At 36.4% G+C, this 21560-nt stretch overlaps 1 protein-coding gene across 3 annotated transcripts in view; it reads right to left on the bottom strand.

Annotated features, from left to right (window-relative positions):
• Positions 1-21148, bottom strand: part of SNX16 (sorting nexin 16) — a 31760-nt gene extending 10612 nt beyond the window's left edge. For 2 of the 3 annotated variants that reach the window (XM_009334993.1, XM_009334995.1), the window contains exons 1-6: positions 21068-21148; positions 20623-20681; positions 16812-17274; positions 12304-12390; positions 7030-7178; positions 1223-1292 (exon numbers count right to left, since the gene is read on the bottom strand). In XM_009334993.1, coding sequence (XP_009333268.1) covers positions 1223-1292; positions 7030-7178; positions 12304-12390; positions 16812-17231 — 726 coding nt within the window. In that variant the 5' untranslated portion in view covers positions 17232-17274; positions 20623-20681; positions 21068-21148. The remainder of the gene's footprint in view (positions 1-1222; positions 1293-7029; positions 7179-12303; positions 12391-16811; positions 17275-20622; positions 20682-21067) is intronic. The other variant, XM_009334994.1, reaches the window with a different exon arrangement.
• Between the last annotated feature and the right edge of the window lie 412 nt (positions 21149-21560).

Genomic DNA, 21560 nt, shown 5'->3' with positions numbered 1-21560 from the left:
GGAATAGGCTGCCTAGACAGGTTGTGGAGCCATCAGCCTCGGAGAAATTCAAAACCTGGCTGGACAAGCTCCTGGACTGTTGGCTCTATCTGATCCTGCTTGAGCAAGGGAGTTGGACTAGATGATCTCAAGAGGTCCCTTATTACGGCAACCATTCTGTAATAAAGTGGGGTATCCCTTGGAGACCAGAATTTTATGACAGCTGTGTCCGACAACTTTAGAAAAATGATTAATAGCCAAAACTACAACAGCACAACTATTTTAATAGTTTGCCTAAAACGCTAGGTGGAAGAATAACCCTGAGACTTCACCACGGCATGCATGATCAAAATCTCTATGCAGGCAGCACTTAAATTTCTTAATTATCTGAACAAATAATTCCTGTAATTTCTTTTCATCAACTTAAATAGTTATGATGAAAAGTGACTGTATAGAAATCAAATATGAGCTCATAACACAAAAAACATACCAAATCCTTCAGATGTACATAGTAATGTAACAAGAGCCAAGGTGCTCCCACTTACTTGCAAAATAAACTGGTAAGTACAAATTTAGTTGAAGAAGCATCACTTAACATTCATAATTTCTACAGCATTAACAACATATGTGCAATTCCAAAACACATTGTTATTCTATAAAGTAAGAAAACTAAGACAACCTGTTCTAGACAGACTTGGCATAGCTCTGCATGTCAGTGAAGCATACTTCTAATAAAAATAGGCTGCAGCATACAGTATTATTTGTTCAATGTGCTCATATGCATGTTGAAAGGGTGCTGTTTTACACCACTACTTGACACTGCTCAGTTATCTGCAAGAACACTATTTTTGGTGGTCAGAATTAATCCTTTCATTACATTTCATAGCAAGAACATTTTACTACAAGACCTAAAGTCTAAGGTGTACACATTGTGATGAGTTGAATGTAAACCTATGAAAACTCTCCTTATATTCAGTAGCTGCCTTAAAAACAAGTTTCATCCACTGACTGTAAGAGGCAAAAAGGAGATTATAACTTGGGATAGGGATCAAGTACAGCAGTCAAAGATTATCAGTGTGCACCAATAATCACACTGTGTCAGTTTTAGAAATACATCCATTTGCAAATTTTTGTGAAAGAACAGAAATAAAAGTGTTTCATACCGTTCAGCAGATTTTACAATATCCTAACAACAACTACTGCCTTTTGCATTCTCTTTTTAATCATACTACATAGCACTTACCCTGCTCTCTTCTAGACTGTCAAAAGGACCTGGAGGATCATCCAGACAAAGAAATTCTCTCACTGCAAGGCTTTACCAAATAAAAGAGAGTGAATTACTTGATGTACAAAAAAGCAACAATACTTAAATATGATGATATAAAGGCAGTATTTCTTTAAGGGACACAAACATCTATCCTCAAATTTACTCCCAAGTATTCAAAATAATGTTAACAAACTATTAAGTCTCAGTTGCATGTGTTAACCAGGGACAGTATTTAAAAATATGACTTAAGAAGTTGCACAAGTACAGTTAAGAGTTTTCAAACAGAGAGTAAGTCAATTTACAACATGATTTTTCAAATCTTCAGAGAATTTGTTGCCACATGACAACTGACAAGCAAGTTCATCCTTTTGGTATTGAAAAAGTTTGAAAAATTCACCTGGTGAAAAATAAATATTCAAAGATGGATGAAAGAGTATGCTGCTAAAAACCATACGCAGATCCCTTCAGGAAGTATCAGTGGAACTAAGCATGGGTACTGAAACACGCTTACGTGTCTCCATTGCTAAGATCATAATTCACTGACATATACACAGTACATAATTTTTATATATATACACAAAGTATATAATTTTTTTATATATATAAAATAGTAAGTTATAAAAGAATAAGAAGTGACAAAGTTAGTGTGCCATGGATACACTACATAGCATCTCTAAACACACATTTCGAACTAATGCATTCAACTTAAAGTTGCGTAAAACTGCGTAACGGTTGTCATTCCCCTCTATGCATTGTTTTGCAAAGGCCAGAAGAAGGAAGTATGTGCAATCCTGTGGTTTACTATAGAGTATTTTGAGCATCTTGCTCATTCTATCTTCCAAGTTTAGATTACTTTTCACAGAACTCAACATCTCCAAACATGTCCCTTCACTCACCTTTCCTGCTCTGTTGTATTCAGTCATCTATAAGTAACTTCCAATCAGAATACTGTATTCACAATTAATTAGCAAGTAGTAACTTATTAGCAATTCTGTGCTTGCACTCACTACTACAAATTTTTAAATCATCTCCCACTGCAATGAATGCACAAAAATGGAAGATGTGAATCCAAACTAATCACCCATCTCTTCCTCCCACCTAAGTCCTGTGGGAAGGTGAGGGCAAAAGGAAGCAGTTTTCTGCCTTCTGCTGATTCTCTGCATTTGAGGCAGACACAAAGTACAAACACCAGAAAGTAAAGTTCTTTTACCTAGTTACTAATCTAATCAAACAGCTTCAGGTTTAGCAAGCAAAATGGGGAGAGAAGTTTCTTCAGCAAACACTAATCATTGATTATGCCATCACTTTTAGTTTTAGAAAGCCTCTGAAAAATATTTATCTAACATACATTGAACCTTTATTTTGAGGCTGGATTTTTGTAAGCCTGTTTTCAAGTGCTTATTGCACATGTGAAGATACAGGTGGTTTTTGGCCAATGGTTGGTGAGAATTCTTGTTTTCGTATCCACTTTCACCTCATCAGCCTTTACACCAACCTGAAAAAAAGACTCCTATAATTATGATCATTCTTTTCCCCACTGAATCTATGTGACAAATGTGATAAAATCTTCCTTTTTCAAGCCCTCTCCACCGCTTTACATTCATCAATCCATGATCTGTGCAAGCCATAGCCTAAACCTGTACTATTAAAACATCTTCTCCCATGTACTCAAACAAATAAATTTCTGCTACTTAAACCAAGACTATCACTCCAATTAGCACAAAAAATGATAGATGGTAACAAGTCATTAGTTAAATTATTAGAAAAACATAACCTCAAACCAAACGAAAGGTTTTTCAGGCATATAAAGTACATTTTCAAGGAGAAGAGCAGGGTGGTTTTTTTCCCCTCTCCAAATAGTTTAATTTGTTTGAAGTGACCCTTTTCCAACATGATGCTCAAGTCCATTTTTTAATGGTTGAATTGTTCTTTTCATAAAGATGAAAGTTGTTCTGAATGAACTCACATATGCCTAACGCAGAAGAATTTGTTACATGGAAACACTTCTGTTCACCATTTTTCTTCAACATCTTCATCCTTATTCACATAGCTCAGTTCAAACATTTTAAAAGTATTTAATTTCTACATTTTGCTAGTAATTTTGTTGTGGTATTAAAGGGTAACATTAAAATGGCACAACATGCAGTAATGCTTGTGAGTGAAAAAGGAAACATCCAGAAAAATACGTGTGCAAAAATATCCAATCTATATATATCATCTGCTTACATCAGGTCAAACCCATTTTTTTGTTTTCCCCACAGCTGCTGGCAGAAAACTGTCTTTTTCCAGAGTTTTCAAAACTTCTTGAAATTGAAAGCTTTAGATTCATTATTTTACATAAGGAAGGCAAGAACCTTAAAGCCACAGGTCACTGAAAACATGGTTTCTTTAACTAAAATATGCACCTGATGGCATAAACATTCATTTGCAGCCTAGCTTTGCTCTGAGAGTCTGCTTTGACCCTGCTCTCCCCTCCATGTGTTACACCTCTTCCTTTCATTTAACAAATAGGAGAAAATTCTGCCTTGAAAGTATCACAGAAATCTTCTGCATCACGTAACAGATTGCTGTACACGGCTTCTTTCTTTGCTCTTATGCTAGCTGACATCCTTCTCAAGAGAGGCAGCAATGCCGGTGTACACCAGCATTAAGAAGGGCTGCAAGGGGCAGTGCCGCACGTGGAATCCCTGACAAGAGTCAACAGCTGACCGAGTTCCTCCCTTTCAACCTTCTTACACAGGGTGGAGGCAGAGGAGAGCTGTGTCATCTATATAAAGCCAGATGACTTCTGTTTAGCAGGTTAAACTTCTTTCTCATACTTCGTGGGTTATATGAAATTTTCTTGAATGCATTGAACTCTGTGGGTGGATTTCAATTTGATCTTTCACTGAATCTTCAATACAGGGCAAAATATGAGAAGAAATCCATAAAATGCAGAATCTAAATTTAGTCACCTGCATACCATCCTACATTTGATCTTTAAACTACTTGTGAATTTGGTTTTATTAAAAAATAGGTATACCAATTGAGGTCTCCTATCCCTGAAGGGCAAATATTTCCCACTGTCAATATGTCTCAATGATAATACAGTGTATAAAGAGAAACGAAAGAGATTTCTCTACAAAGAGAAAAGGCTTATTTGGTTTTGGTGCAACCCAAGCAGTTTGACCTATTTGCAAAACTGTAGAACTAAATGGTGGGCTTTTAAGGAGGAAGCAGGGTCAGATGCTCACCACTGCTCATGTAAGGTGCAAATATTAAATTTCCATTAATAATAACTTTTATTCTCTAAGTGGGTAAAAAAAAAATCAGACAGATCAAGTCTCCCTGGTTTTAATAACTTCCTGAGGAATCCAGACCTTCCACAGATTCAAACATTACAACATAAGCCATACCAATAGGTTATAAAGTTTATTAAAAAGCCTTAATCTTGATGCAGAGCCTTACACAGCCAAGATCAGAGTTTTCCTCAAAACCACATTTCAGTTAATGAACTATCTGTTCATTAACCAAAGTACAAACTGATTCCACAAACATTTACATTCCCTTTTGTATCTGATGAGTGATGCAGTCTAAAAGTTATGTTTTGGGGTTTTTTGCCTTAAATTATGACAAACACTATTTTGTCCAATATGGACCATCATCAAGACACAAGCAAGCTAGATGAAGTACCAAACTAGCTGCAACAACATGAAGCATAAAGCCTTCAGATCTATTCAAGCAGACTAAAAGTCCATCCAGCACACCAGTGTGTCTCCAGCAGCATAACATAAGTGACACTGAGAGAACAATTCCTTTTTTTTGGCACACCTATTATTGTGTAATTTAATAATCAGGAAGTTCTTAAACTTCTCGGCCACATATTTCACCCGTACAATCATGTTTAATAGCCACCGACAGAGAAACTCACAGGTTGATCCCAATTTCTTTTTGAAACCATTTAAGCTTTCTGTCTCTGACATCTCACAACAAAGCTTCACAACTGAGTGTGACATATTGAGAGATGACTATGAATCATTCAAAATGCTAACATTCTTTACTCGTCTTCCCTATCCCCTTGATGATTTCATATGCCCCGTTTAGCCAGCCCTTTCCCAAGACAACAGACTGAAGAGAACAGTACTCTTCTTGCAGGAAAGTCTGTAGCTCCATCTGTTCTTGCTTGCCTTCTCTGTACTTCCAGCAGACCCTCTTTTGAAATGGAATGCTGTGTTTCAGCACTGGACTACGTGGAAGTGCAATTCAGATTCCCACAGCAATAACTTTTTTCCCCCCACTTGCAAGCTCCTCTTCAGCAATTTTTATGCAACTTTTTGACTATTGCCGAATACTGAACTGATTTAGAAAGCCGTATCAGTAGTTATTTTCCAGGTTGAAAAAAACAACTGAGTTTATGAATCTGTATGTATGTACTTACTGTCATTTTGCACTTCATGACGTGAAATTTAATGTTAGTAACTCAGTGCCTCAGGATCCTTCTACAATACTTCATGATCTCACTGTCCATTCCCTTTTCCAGATAATTTCCAGATATTCTGAACATCAGTGTCCATAACTGTGATCCAGCATTCTATATGTAATATCCCTAAGTTTCCATCAACCCTTTTCCCCTTGCCTTTCAACCATTTTATACGAGCTTCCTCATAACTACTTGTAAGATAGATTTCCCTCTGAAAAAGACATTATTGCTTTCTAAGTACTATTTTTGTTTACGTGGTTACCACTTTGGGGATTTTATTACAAGCAGTACCAAAAGTCAGACTTACTAATATTTAGTCCCCAGACTTAACAGTCAAATGCCTTACAAAAACGTGGCAAATGTAATAATAGCCATTCTACTAAAAAGTGAAGTAGATATGAGCATTAGATGGTCTCAAACCACAGCTCAGCAATTTCACATTTTAGTTCCTTTAAAATTCTTGACGGAATGCTGTTTGCTCTAGAGAATTTCTTACTCTCCCTTTTTAATGAAGTTTCAGATGAGGACAGTTCCTCAGACTCATTCCCCAAAGTATCTCTGGTACAGCAACCTCACAACTTTTTTATTTCTGGTGTTGGAAAAGGTTTTTAGAACTAGCCGCTCTACCTCTAGCAACTCGCTTACTAAAATTCTCTTTTGGCCTATATTAAAGTGATCTTACATTTCATTTGCCAGAATTATGTTCTACTCATCTTCCAGCTTTGGAAGAATCTTCCACTTAGTATGAAAAAAGATACCGTTCAAAGAGACTTCTGGACTTTGTTTCTTAAACACATCATGTTTTTCAGACTCTTGTTAAGCCTTTTTTGATTTGTGGTTTACATTTACTTATGTAAAGCAATCTATAAAGGTACTTCTATTACTATCATGTCATGTAAATTAAAAACCTTTAGTTTAATAAACATTTAAGAATTAATTGCATGATAGTGTAGGTACTTTCCATTATGAAAGCCTAACATTTAATCTCAATATAAATTAACAATGTATCAATTCTGCATTCGGCACACAGAAGTAATGTTTTAGGAGTAAACATGGGATTAGTCTAACATTTCAATTATTACAGCTTTTAGTTAGCAGTTAACCATGTACAATTCAAAATACTGCAATTCCCCTTTTTTGCTTAGGTTAAGATGGCATTAATTTAATAGGACACTAAATAATTCACATAATGACCAAATGCACATGAATGTTAATGCAATTTCTTACTATGTTGCTCAAAGATATACTGCTAGAGTCTAGGAGCCTATATGAGGAGTTTGGACACAAAAAAATCCAAATCCACAAGGAAAGTTTAATCACATACCAGTTAGCAATATCTTTGTGAGCTACTAGGTTCTGGAGGAATGCTTGTAGTCCCAACTGTCGATCTTCCAAGAAGTCAGGATTATAATTATCCTTGAACCAGCGCTTTGGTGGAAGGGCCAACCGAAAGCCCGGAAACATATCTTTTAGCTGAAATAGAAATCAAAGCCAAAGAAAACCAAGAAAAAAAGTCTTCATGAAATACTGAATTTGACACAGGCACTGACTTTACTCAGAATTATGGGATCTTTCTGTCTTCTGTTAAGTTCAAGCACAAGGTAAGTCTCAATCATAAGTACAATCCAAATTATAGCATAAATTGTGGACACAATTCTGTCACTTGCTGTGTTGCCTTATGCAATCAAATGACCTCTAAATTTACCATATAAAAATAGGAATGAAAAATTTTGCTTTGTTATTTCATGTCTCCGAGTCTGCTATTTAAGGCCTTTGAGTCAGTAAATATAAGAAAATTGTACGTAAGTAAAAAGTATCAGATGAGTAAGCATTTCAGTGGTGTTTCTTCTAAAGTACTCAGGGATAGTAAGTACTATATAAATAAAATATATAAAACCCCATTACAGACCTACAACTCTGCAACTTGCCTTTTTGGGGGGGCTAGCAGAATTAATTACAACACATGCCTGAGATACTTCTAGTAAAGCGTAGCTCCTTGTACATCCAGAATATCAAAATTTCAATAGGCATGGGTGTGGCTCAAACCCTAGTACTAACATGCAAAACTGTATTTTTGAGTTACTTAAATAGTAATGGGGTATACCCAATGTCAGAAATACCTAGAATTTTTCTTCTAATTCAGAAATGAAATACGCAAGTGAATGGAAGCATAAGATTATGTAACGATGGACCTGTCCAAGGGTGCCAATTAATTATTTTTCTAATATGCATGAAGATCAAAAAAACATTAATGCTTTCATAAGAAACAATTTTTAGATGCCTTTTCTTAGAAGGGATGCTTGACACAGAAAAATCTCAAAGAGTATTTATAACCAACAGGAAAAAGCAAACAGGTTTTACAAAATCTAATGTTCCTCCAACTGCCACAAGAATTGTTACATCTTTTTCTGAAGACAGGATCAAGCCAGCTTCTGTCAGGGATGTACCGCACACACCTAATATATTTGTATGAATGTTCCAGCGACAGGGATTCCAGAACCTGCCTTGAAAACAGTTTAGCACTCAATGTTTACATAGCTGCAAGGTAATTCTTCAGTGGGTGTCTTGATCCTTGCACAGCAAAATTTAAGCCTTCTGACAATAAGTTTTACTTAACTACTCCTTACGGACTCATGGAAAAAAGCTAATGGGTAGCTCTTTCAGCAGATTAAGTTTTTAAAAAGTTGAAACAGATACTGTATTTCAGCAAGAATCTCTCTACACAGTTTAAAGGAAGAACCAGGTTAGTAGATCACCCTTGCTCATGTAAGTACCATTTCACAGCACAAGAAGGGTGCTTTTTTAATATCACAAGTATTGTATATTCAAATAGCCCGTAACTACTAGCTTCTTATTTATAGAATGGTTTATTGTCAAGGCCTTGCTCTTTATTTCTGCATTTATTTAAGTATGTGTTTTCCTCTTCTCTTACTGAATTTCATCTTGATATTAGACTATTCTTGGTATTTTTAAGTTTATCTTTGGTCATCCAAAGTTCCTTCATCTCTTACCAAGTTACCATTAATACCATATATGTAAGTATCCTCTATGCTCCATAACCCCTCTTGAGTTAATAAAATACTAAATAGAACTGAACCCAGAAAAGATAACAAAACGAGTTCCTGTGTTAGTTGTGGAGAGGACCACATATAACCATTGCTGGGAAAGCTTTTCAACCACACAGATTTCTGCTTAATGGTATTTTCCTTGTCTGGTTATGTAGATCATGTAATTTATTTCTAAGGAAATAGTATGCATACCTACAGATTACTCTTTTTGTGGATGAAGAGAGTATGAGAAAGCTAGCTGCTGTCAGCAGACTTATTTTCAACAGCAGAGTCTTGGGGCATTCTTTCTTGAACACTCCTCAGACACAGCAGGAAAAACTGTGGGTCAGATGAGTTATGCTGGCTGTGGTATCTTGCTTCGATCCAGCGCCTTTCCTAGATGTCTCTCCCCCACATCATCACGTGATAGATTATGCATGTCACATGAGGCACAGTATGAGGGAGAAATAGTTAACTTCTTGGTTCTTAAGACTGGCCATATCATTATTTGTTCAACATCTCTAGCAGCATAGTAATAAACTTCACAACGTTCTTTTCCCATAATTTTTTGGGACCAAAGAGTATTTTTCACGTACTTCTCCAACCCACTAGGTGTTCTTAACAAACAAAACCTATGCACCTAGCCAAATGTCTGTATTTCAGCCTTTGCTCCTAACCCCTCAAATTGTCATGTTCCAACATCCACCAAGATTAATTTTTTTGTTAATATTACAGCAAAAGACAGTATTTCAGTCTTTGCTGTATCATTCGCTATTTGCATCCCATAGTCTGCTCTCAAGTAACAGATCTTTTATTTTATTGCCTCCTTCCCTTACCTCTGTCTCTAATGATTTATAGAACTTTACCTATTGCTCTTAGCATCTTGTGACAGTCCATTTTGCATCTCAGCACTTCTGCCTTAGTCTTTAGAAGTCTGTACTACTCTCCTTGTGCTGATCTCTACTTGTATTTTTTAATTACTTTTGACTTCGAGATCATTATGTGGCTTCTTGCGTACCCATACTGGCAATATCTCATCTTTCCTTTACATTAAATTACTTTGCCATCATCTTCCATTTGTCTTCTTTCAGTATGTATGGAGTTTTCATAACCTTTTAATTGCCTGGAAAGTAGATAGCTTTGTCATTCAAATAACTTGTTGCTCACACTTGAAATCTGGTCTTTTCAAGTCTTAACCTGCTGCTGCACTTACTCATTTCATTCATGAAACGAGAGTTCATGGTTTTGAGCTCTTTTACTCCCATTCATTTCTATTTTATTAGCTGTTCCTTACTAAAAATACTTCAGAAACTAGTGGAAGTATGAAACACTTTCTAGGATCCTATGGCTACCTATTTTGCCTTCTTTATTTTCTTTGAGAGATCAGGACGAATAAAGAACACTAGTTCTTTAAAGAACTAGTTAAAGTTCACTAGCTCTTCTATTAGTTAGCTGGGCTGCATTCATTCATCTAGCCCTGATTTTATCTACACGTGCCCATTGTGACACCGTTCCTATTCTCACATTTTCTCCATTTTTAGTCACTGCCAAAGTCCATCTCTCAGTTCAGTTTGGAGTTGCGAGTAAGTATATGCCTGACACATACAAAACATACTGCTCTTTTGTCTTTACCTGGTCTTCCTGAAAAGCCATTCCCTCTCCGTTAATACTTTGAACTGATTCACAGTGATTGATTATTCAATTCAGTTGGCATTTAATGCCAAGTTTCTGATACCATTTCAGGGAATGAATGATTTGCCACCAACCTCAAGAAGGATGGTGGGGAAAAGGATTTATAAGATAGTATATTTCTCTTGTTTATATTGGATTTCTAGGAGATAGGGTACAGAAAATCCTGAAAGTATACACGCATGCAACTTCATGTCTGTATTTGCCATTAGAGAACAAGGAATTGCAAGTGTTGCACCATGCCTTTTGAACCACTGAGGTGTGCATATAACCATTTACTCTTCAGTTTGTAAAACATTATGCTTTTTATAATACAGAAATGCCAGCTCCAGGAACTGGAACATACCATAATTCTGAAACTTCTAGAGAATTACAGAATAGTAACATAATAAAAGTTTAGATGTATACTGAAAGATGAAAAAGCTTCAGTCAGTGACACAAGGGAAAAATAAAAGTTCTTTTTAAACAGAAATCCTAATACCTATAAATTGTGCTAGAAGCCAAACCTTTTTGTCAAAGATTTGACTGCAAAGACTAAAGACTTCACTTGTAAAATCTAAATATCTATTCTAAAATGAATACCTGTGGCATTTTTATTTTTCAAACTGCTGATAACCACACTAAAAGTCAATGCATGTAAGCCAGTTCTTGACCTATATCTGACATAGCTGACCAAAATACAAACTGCTGTATGACTTGACTTCTGAAATTCAAGTTGAAATCCCCAGAACATCATCATCTCAAAAGAAGCCAGGCTTTTGCCAATACCAAGGCATTCCTTAATTTAGCATAGACTCAATTAAAAGACAGAAATTTCTTCAGAAAGAAATCTCTAAACTAATTCACATTTAACAATTTGTGGTAGTTTTAGACTGCATTGATGTTTTGAAGGTACCCTAAAAGATATCCAAATAGGTCAAACCAAGAACCCAGAGAAACGTATACATTCAAGACCATATTCAAAATCTCAGCAGAATTATGTACTTAGTTGATTAGGCACATTGATCCAAGGAGAAGAAAAGGTATAAAAAAAAAAATTCCTTACTATGGGTAGAAAAAGGGAGTGTTAAAAAGTTAAAAGTTCGAACATGAAAGAACATAATAGCAGAAAATGTGTTAAACTTGCAATGAAAGATTATTGTTAGGAGTGGACAGCAGGACAAAGAAAAGTGTAATTCTGTTTTTCTACTTTTATGCTTCTATAGAAATAATGCTAAATGGGATAGCCAAACGCTATTTACCAATTAAAAAAAACTTGTGCTTTTTAGACAAACATTTTTTGCTTTCAAGTGTTCTAAAAATATTAAATTGCTGACCCAGAACTCCTATTTACCCGGTGTCTCTGTCTTCAGCTTTAAAGATCTGATACAGTATTTCACAATTAACTTCCAAGACACTGAAAACAACTGAAGACTGACCAACATACAACGAACTCCTTATGTTCATGAAACTTCAGTTTTATCATGAAAAAAAGCAGAGCTTGTTGCACTGAAAAGGACTGAATAATTACTGGATCATTCCTGCAACAGAATACAGGCCCCTAGTTCTATTTCCATGCAGGGGATACAACTATTAAAAAGTTAATTTCCTTTATCACCTAGACTAGGAATAAATATAAAGTATGAAGCACACTAACAGCTTCAGATAAAGACATACCTTCTTTACATTAGCTGTGGTTGTTTCAAGTATCTTTGAAAAAATGAGGAATAGTATGTTTTTTATTCATTAATACAGTATGTTTTATATGTGGTAAATAAAGCAAGAAAGGAAAAAAGGTGACAAAAACCATGAGACAAAGAAAATGAAACATGAAAGAAGAGTGAGACAACTTAGCTGAGAATTTACTAGTGTATAATTCTCACCTTGTCATTAAGCCTGGAGAAGTCAGTGTACCGTCTGAAAACCACCCAACTTTCCTCTGGACTTCTTTTTACCAGTATTTTGTATACCTGTGTGGAAAACCAGGAATATCAGAAAAATGTGCAGAACTTAACTTCAGCCTTCCAGCCAATGCAGCGTGATCTTTTATTTCTTAATGAAACAAAACTCGTGGATAAAAAAAATCCTTAACTGGCTTTTTTAAAAAAAATTAATTATCAGTACAAACAGTATAAATTCATTTCAGAATTTAAGGAAGGAGTTTCTATAATTCCTAAATACAGACAGAAAATAGTTAAATGTAAGAAAGGGTTTGTGAAACTGCATCCAGATTTCTTCCCCAGGAAAAAACAAGTCTCAGCTATCAAAGAGGTTAAGTTAAGTATGTTTTAGTGATCTACTTTAACCTTTGCTGAATTATAGTTTTACTCACTAATCCTTGAGGCCAATCTGTTTTTAAGATGACTGTAATGATCAGGTACTGAGTGTTACATTGTTTTAAAATGTCTCATCTGACTTGCTTCACAAGGAAAAGTGATGCAGGATAAAAATAACATCCTCCTGTGGTTCCATATGTCTTGAACATTAGGTTTTGTCTTTCCAGGCACAATATGACCACTTCCCTAGATAACTGCATCAGAACGATAATGCTAGCACTGTAGAACTGAAGTAATGGATCCTTTCAATCAGATTTAGCAAGACAACAGCACAGCAGTACCATTCTCCTATTTAAAAGCAAATGGATAAATAAACCAATAATAATTAAAAAAAAAATCAATTACCTTTTAGGAGGACTGATACTCAAATGCCTGAACACAATGAATCTAACAACACACAACTTCAACTAGAAAATATTAAACAGTGTCTAGGAAAGAAGGGTTCTCATGTCACAACCTTACTTTCTTCAATGTAAGGAAAAAGAGGCTCTGCAATCATACTGGGTTAGCTTTCCCAGTCTAGATGTTCTCTAGTAAAAAAAAAATACAAGGAAGAAAAAGGTATTTTGGGAATCAGAATGATAAACGATCCCTTATAGGCATTTAAGCAAATTCTATTTAAAACATTTTCTAACCTGTTACATAGTAAAATCTTTTCCAGTATTTCATGTCTTTACAACAGGTTGTCTTAGCTGATAAATGTATTTATCTTATTGCAGTCCCAGCATGTGATAACCCCAGTGCTAGCCAACTTCTGTACATGTGTGAGACTGTTTTTAGCATTTTTGTATTCTATAAATATATTAAGTTGCAGACAGTTACACAAACTACAGATAACTGCAGTGCAAATTAAAAGCAATTTTTCAGCAAGTATTTCTCTTATCTACTTTTTAAACACAGAATTCCACTTTCAAGCAGCATCATCTGTGGAAGTCATGGACTGTGATAGAGGCAATATTTCAGTCATTAACAAAAAGCTATTAGCTTTTGAAATTCAAGCTGCAAGACATGCCTATGAAGCCAGCATTAAAATGTAATTCTTGTCATGCATTTTCTGTATAAATGTTTTTCTAGACGTTTTAGCTTTCTTGTCATATCAAAACGATAAACAGTTTCATTTTATGAAAATTTCATAAAGCAGAACTGCTATTTAAAATTATGAAGACTCTTTGCTAGTACACATTAAAACACAGAACAAGAAGCTTTGGAATATGCTTGCGGATTTACTTGCTATCAGTATTCTATTCTTTTATTCTACTAACAGTTCTGCAAAGGCATTGCCTACAAATGCACACATGAAAAAAATCCAGTTTGTCTGACCCTCACTTTGAATGGTCTCCAAGTAAATATTAGACAACTTAAAATAAAGTCTTGACAAATTATGGTCAACTTAATTGTAATAAGGAGCACAAGCAGCTCGTGATTACTGGCCAAAAAAAAATACGGTCAACCTGAAACAAACATTTTTGGTTTTCTTGCCAAAGTTGAAAAAAGTTTTTTTTTTCTTTTTAAGATTTTCAATTTATGAACAAGAAAAACCAGAGTATTACAAAACCAACTGCCAGTTCCTTCACACAAGGTCTTGGGAAAAAACTACAAATGAATTCAACAAATTCATGTAATTCCAGTCAATCCTGAATTGCCTTATTCCACAAATACAAAATATTCGATGAAAATATGCCAATATTTAGTAATAATCTCTGGCTGATTCAGCATCTTGTTATCATTTCTAGTTGGCTTAAAAAAAAAGTGCTAATCGAACATTCCAGGACTGCTAACTCATTTGAGACCAATTGCTTACAAACAGAGATGTTTTTCAGCCTAGGTTTTTTTGCCCATAAGCTTCAGCACTCATGTACTCCAACAGACACTAACATTTAACTCTTGAAGTTAGTACATCACCCAGCTTAAGTAACTCAGATTCATATTTTTGAATGCATCTCATAACTATGAGATGCTAACAAACAGTGAAAAAACTTCAGCAATTGAGTCTCCTCTCTTTTACAGGTGATTTCAATTTAATTTCCACTGTCTTCCATCTCCCTGATTTTGCACTGCAGAAGCAACCAAAATTTCTAGAACTAATTACTTGCTGGTTTTAATGCACAATAGCAAGCTTATTTTCAACATGCAACTGAAAACAAACAGTTAATTATGTGCCTTCAGAAACAAACACAGCAACAGAAGTGAATTCAGAAAGAGCAAAAATGCATCCAAGCATTTTAACGACGAAGAATGTTTCATTTGTTCTGTAACCTGGCCTTCTACATAAAATAAGGAGTCAAAGTTGTCATTGTAACTACAGTTGAACACTGGAATATGCACAGTGGAATACGCCTTGGCATATTTTCAGACTAACTCTTGTCAATATAACAATACCAATCATTGTTTTAGTTTTGAAGGTATTATTTAAAATGAATCTTTTAATCTACATGTAAAAAAAATTTGGCTCTTCTCTTATGCTACCATGCATGAAGATGTTTGTTGTGGTTTAACCTCAGCCGGCAACTAAGCCCCACACAGCCGCTCACCCACTCCCCCCCAGTGGGATGGGGGAGAGAATCGAAAGGGTAAAAGTGAGCAAACTCGTGGGTTGAGATAAATACAGTTTAACAGGTAAAGCAAAAGCTGCACACACAAGCAAAGCAAAACAAGGAATTCATTCACTCCTTCCCATCGACAGGCAGGTGTTCAGCCATCTCCAGGAAAGCAGGGCTCCATCATGTGCAACGGTTGCTTGGGAAGACAAACGCCATCACTCCGAACGTCCCCCCCTTCCTTCTTCTTTCCCCAGCTTTATATGCTGAGCATGACGTCACACGGTATGGAATATTCCTTCGGTCAGTTGGGGTCAGCTGTCCTGGCTGTGACCCCCTGCCAGTCCCCCATGCACCTGCAGCCCTCCCAGTCGGTAGAGCATGGGAAGCTGAACAGTCCTTGACTAGTGTAAGCATTACCTAGCAACAACTAAAACCTCGTGTGTTATCAACTTTGTTCTCCTAAATCCAAAACACAGCACTGTACCAGCTACTAGGAAGGAAATTAACTCTATCCCTGCCGAAACCAGGACAATGTTAGAAACTGAAAAGCTTATGACAAGACAAGCCATCGCTCTCAAATAAAAAGCAGCATTATCTAATTCTTTGCAAAAAAAGCTTGATGATTTTACTAGTATTTCAACTGTCATAAGGGCATTAGATTCCACGCTTTTCTAATCTAGAAGAAAATAGGAGGGAAAAAAAACTTCCTCTACTATTTCCTCCTCCTTACCTATTTGTGATTAATGTTGCTCTCCTGAAGTAACATAATTAATAAATGATTAGTAACAAACAACTTCTATCAGTCCCACAAGCATTGCTGAATCATCTCAAAGAAATGTTTCAACCACATCCACAAAAACAAATGCACAAATGCGTTAATATATTTATGGCATGTAAAAAAAAATTGAATTGCCAGCTACAGTACACTTTAAGAAAAATCAATACAAATCAGTTAAGCTGGTGTTCTGTCATGAGATACCACATATGTGACATCTCACTCAGATGTTTTCAGAACAGGTTTCCCCTTATTAGGAACTAAACCTAGCAATGCAAAAAGCTGAAAACTATGTGTTTCCACTTTAATGCAAGTGTTGTATGTTACTAGTAACTGTAAAAGTCAAATAGCAGGGTGTCTTATTAATTTCAAATAAAAGACTACATTTCATTTCAGATGTTTAACTATGCAGAGCTTCTACAAATTCAATTTCACAAGGAACTGTAACTTTGCAAGGAATTCCTGACTTTTCCAGGAGAAATTGATACCTGAAGTAGAATAAATTCCTTCTATTCCACGTACACAATTACAGGAAAGACTGCTTCCGAGTCTCAATTTTCCCACCTGTATAACGGGAATGATATTTTCCTGTCAGATGGCAGTACTTTGAAGCTAAATTGGTATTTGTAAAGTACTCCAACATCCCTAAACCGCAGGATTAATTACTGAAAGAGAACGCAAAGTACATTCAATTGTTATCTTGTCATTACAGGATGAACTATACTATCCCCAAAACTTACAGTGAATTTTGCCCTTTCCTCCATCACCTCATAACCCAGTATAGTAGGCGTGGACGGTCGATCTTCCCAGCTCCTGGAATCTGTATTCTGCTCTATTTCTTCTACGGGCTGAGTACAGTATTCTATGGATGTATCCATACCTGTAAATTTAGTCCTAACAAGTGGACTACTACACACAGATGATGTAGAATCAATCTGGTCAGGCACGCTCATCTTTTTAAAACTACCAACTGTAGAGTCCTCCAGCTGTCCTTTTGAGGAGCTGGAACTTGTCGAGATGCTCCCAAAAGAAGAACTTCTTTGGTTTCTGTTTGTAAAGCTGGATGATGAGCTTCCAATAGGAATAGGAACAGGAACGTATGGTGTTGCCATCCTTGATGAAAAAACCCTCAGTTTTCGGTCCAGGAGTTTAAAGTTCATTCACTGTATAAGCCATGTTTTCTGTTCTTTTCAAGAACAGTACCTGCAGTGAAGGACAGAAAATATTGTTGTAATTTTTAAGTGAAAGCAACACCAAGATATTGCTTTGGAAGAACCTGTATCAGCATTGAGATGGTACATAGCAGTATTGATGGTTAAACATTTTCACAAGGACTTTGGCATCATGCAAAATGCTGCTTTGAAATTGTATCTCTACAGTTTGATGGACAGCTTTACAGGAGTTCTCTGTCTTTCACAGCTATTAAAATGACAGAAAGTTAAAGTAAGATTACAAAAGAGAAATCTTTTTGTCCTTTATGATTTAAGTGCTATTTTGTTTTATTGAAAAAGTCAGCAATTTTTAGGCCTATAAGAAGCTGGTGTCGTTTTAATGACTGTTTAGTATAAACAGTACCAAAGCTTTTCTCAGAATCGCTTCTGTAAGATATCTGGAGCAGACTACACAAGCCAAACATGCATGCAATAATATGCATGACATGAATCAAAAGATAACACAGTAAACAACTTAGGTGAAAAACATATTTGCATATATTACATATTCACTGAAGTATAATGGATCTGTTTTCAAAGTGAAGTATTTTTGCAAAACAACTCTGTTGCATATAATACCGCAGACATTTGTAACAATGTTAACTGGGCACATTTTCTGTAGCTTGAACTGGAGCAATTAAGTTTTACAAGCACACAAATCAAAAGCAGTGTTGTAATAGCAGCTAGTTTTCCATTCCAGCAGATTATAATGGAAAAAAGTTCGGGGAAAAAAGATAAATAAAAGATTTGGTATTTTTTCTTCAAGAACACCATTTCAAGCCAAAATTAATCTTTCGTGTGCATGTGTGTACATTTCTAAAAAAAGCAAAAGAAAATTAAGACAGCAGTATCAAACTGCCAAAAAAGCATCATCTCTTCATTTTAACAAAGTACCCAAGGAAGAGCTCTTACAAGAAGGAAATTAGATGCCACCTCTTTGGATTAACAGGATATGAGTCACCACTCATTTCACTCAAGAGTATACCAATCAGTCACAAGGCTGCAGGCGGCTGTGAAATGGGAAACCATCAACCTGATTCAGGTCATACATATATAATCAATCATCTACTGGAGCAAAAACTAAATGAGTTTCCTAATTGCCAGGGTGAAGTGATGCTTTCATTCTCTTGCTCTAAATAAATCTTAGAGGACATGAATAAGGAAATAAATATGAAATGAACCAGCATCAACAAGACAGACTAAAAAATGCTCTTGAAAGAATTCCTTGAGTGAAGGGAAAAAAGCAAACTTCCTCATCCTTTCATCTACACAGGGTAATCTTCACACACTCTGTATGTCAGAAAGCTCAGGGGACTTGACCAACAAGAACAATTTCAAACTGGCAGTGACTCTTCGGGAGCACTTCTGCTTCACTGCGGGATGAGGCTGGACACTTGGCAGCATCTGAGGGAGCAGAAACATCAGTATCGTAAACCCCTGCTGATTGACTTTGCCGGTCAGGTACAGGATTTGGACTACCCAGCAGCTTCTGTTGCAGCATAGTCCTGTGCTTGGTTGTGTGACTTAATCCCACGTGTCAGACAGCTGACCTGCTTCAGCCTCACATAGTTTGAAAGAAGCAAGTCACACCTGTCTCGGAGACCAGACATTCTCCTTGAGCTAGACCAAGATCTAAATCCCTTTTTCCACCTGTATCTCAGTAAGTGAATCTGTTTTCTGCCTCAAACATAAACTTTGCAATAAATTTTTTTAATAGAAATAGAAGTATCAAGACATGAAGTATTTCCTAGTAGATTTTCTTTAGCAACATTCTCATCTGTATAAAACACCAGACAAGGTAACTCCTTTTTCACTTGCCACTTCAGTGACTCTTCCATGTTACCAGCATAAGGAATTGAGAGCATCCCCTTAAAGGATGCCCCACCCAGCTACGTTCCTGGGAGGTGGGGGATTAAATCCCTATAAACAGAAGAACCCAATTGAGTCCAGGTTTGAAACAAATCGAAGGATCTGTAAATAAAAAAAGTGGTTATCTTCTGCTGCACGATTTTATGAATCTGAACCAGGAAAGGAAAATAAGCCCACATCTCAGGGAATCTGGTGAACTGCACCCAGGAGTTCATGGAATTTTCAGAAGAGAAAAAGCCTGTGCTTTTCAGCACTTTTTGGAATAAAAAGCCAAAACAAAAAACCAACCACAAACCACGACGACATTTTCACCAGTTACAATACTTGTGAACAGTGTCTCTTCTAGAAGAACTTCTTTCTTTAAAGTGAAATGCCAGTCAAGAATTTACTATCTTCAACTTATATACTTACTACTACTCTTAAACGCACATGCATTACTGAAAGGCTGTACCTATACTGGCAAGCAACACAGCTCAACACAAACAGACGTGCAGAGTAAAGCACTTGGTGTTAAGAATCCCGCATCTACATTGTACATGCTTCAGCAGCTTTTATGTCAGACTAGCTGTAATTTGGTACCATTGACTGAATGCTTATTAGCAGCTGGACTGCATTAGGTCTGCTCCCAGGGTACATTTTCTGCTTTAGTTTCTTTTGTACTCTGCAAGACCATCCCAAATTGTGAGCCAATGCATGTTAAATGGTGATGGTCACAACATTTGCTTCTAAAGGAAATTCTTGACTCAATCTGACACAGTAAACATGCCCATAGATAAATAAAAGGGGCTGATACTACCAGTGTCACACCCAGATTCCTATAACTCTGAAGAGTAACAGAAGAGTATTCTTTGAGTAACAGAAATGTCAGGTCAAGTGAGCAAAGGGGACACCGCACCATTTAATTTGATTTTTTTTTTCTTCAAGAAAACAGAGAAGGAAACATACAAAAACATTACATTAGAACTTACCAGACTCATAAATACATATATATATGCAAATCCATCTTAAACTGTAAAAATATCACAATTTCCAAATATCTAAAATATTTACATGCTATGAATCACAACAGTTTAAAATTGCATTAATTTGCACTTTATGAAGGCTAAACATTAGAAAAAGAATACAATGCTCAAATGAGGGTCACAACCTTAGGACTCAAGCCTTTCCTGTGAATATAGAGGTTTACTGCCAATTCACGCAATAAAAGGAACAGAAAATAATTTGATAAAAAAACCCCAAACTTTTAGACAAACCATATCCCTCCTTGCTCGCATCGGTGCAGCGAGGAGGGAAGATTTAGCTGCACAGTCTGCTACTGCTCAAGCTTCACCGCAGACTAGTCTCACATGTCACTGCACTAAGCCAGTGGAATCATTGCACCACACCAACTTTCAGAACAAACAGATCACTCATGACACCTGAGAGATAATCCAGCGACTGAACTCTCCTTCTTGTCTAGATATTTACTTACTTGTTTTAAGAAATTCGTTTCCTGTTCAGAACCTGTATTTGGTTTAGTTCGATTCCCAACTGTAAATTAAGAATGAAATAAAAAAAGAAGAGAACATTTGCTGGAAGTACTGAACTGCTAGATCTGAAACAGGATAGGACAGAGTCCCAGGAACCCTACCCACCAACTTACTCTACCGGCTGTTTACAACAGCTGCCTCCCTTTTTGCAGGTGAAGCAAATAGGCTATAATAAAACCACTTAAAAGGGGTTTGCCTCCAGCTTGCAGCTATCACAATTCCACACCCTTTTAAGCTAATGGTTTGTATGTTCGGTGAGAAACATGTAAGCCACACGATTCGAGGATAATAGATCAGAAACAAAACAATCCTTACTTAACAGTTCTAATTGGACTTAGAAGACATTTAGCTATGCAATACTGCTTGTGATCCGGTTACATATATTACCTCGCTGTGTGGATAACGCAGTCAGGCTGACCTCTGTTGTTTAGGATTTAAGCGCTCCCGTGGAATGACAACTGAAGAACTAGTGGAATATTTAAAGAGACAACTCGCTGAGTTAGGTTTTATAGAATTTTTAAAAAATAATCGTTTTGTGCCGACTTCGATCAAGTTACTTCACAACGTATTTCACCCGTTTATGAACTCAGAATTGGGGCCTACTTATCCCACCTCGCATACGCACGCACAGGAGGGCAATTCCTGCCCCAAAGAGACAACTCGCTGAGTTAGGTTTTATAGAATTTTTAAAAAATAATCGTTTTGTGCCGACTTCGATCAAGTTACTTCACAACGTATTTCACCCGTTTATGAACTCAGAATTGGGGCCTACTTATCCCACCTCGCATACGCACGCACAGGAGGGCAATTCCTGCCCCAAAGAGTCTGTTACCGAATTAGAAACAACCGAAGGTAACTCTCCCCCCCAAACTCCATAGTA

The sequence above is a fragment of the Pygoscelis adeliae genome, unplaced genomic scaffold (genome assembly GCF_000699105.1).
Source record: "Pygoscelis adeliae isolate BGI_AS28 unplaced genomic scaffold, ASM69910v1 Scaffold101, whole genome shotgun sequence".
NCBI lineage: Eukaryota > Metazoa > Chordata > Aves > Sphenisciformes > Spheniscidae > Pygoscelis > Pygoscelis adeliae.
This window is presented reverse-complemented; position numbering and strand designations above follow the sequence as displayed.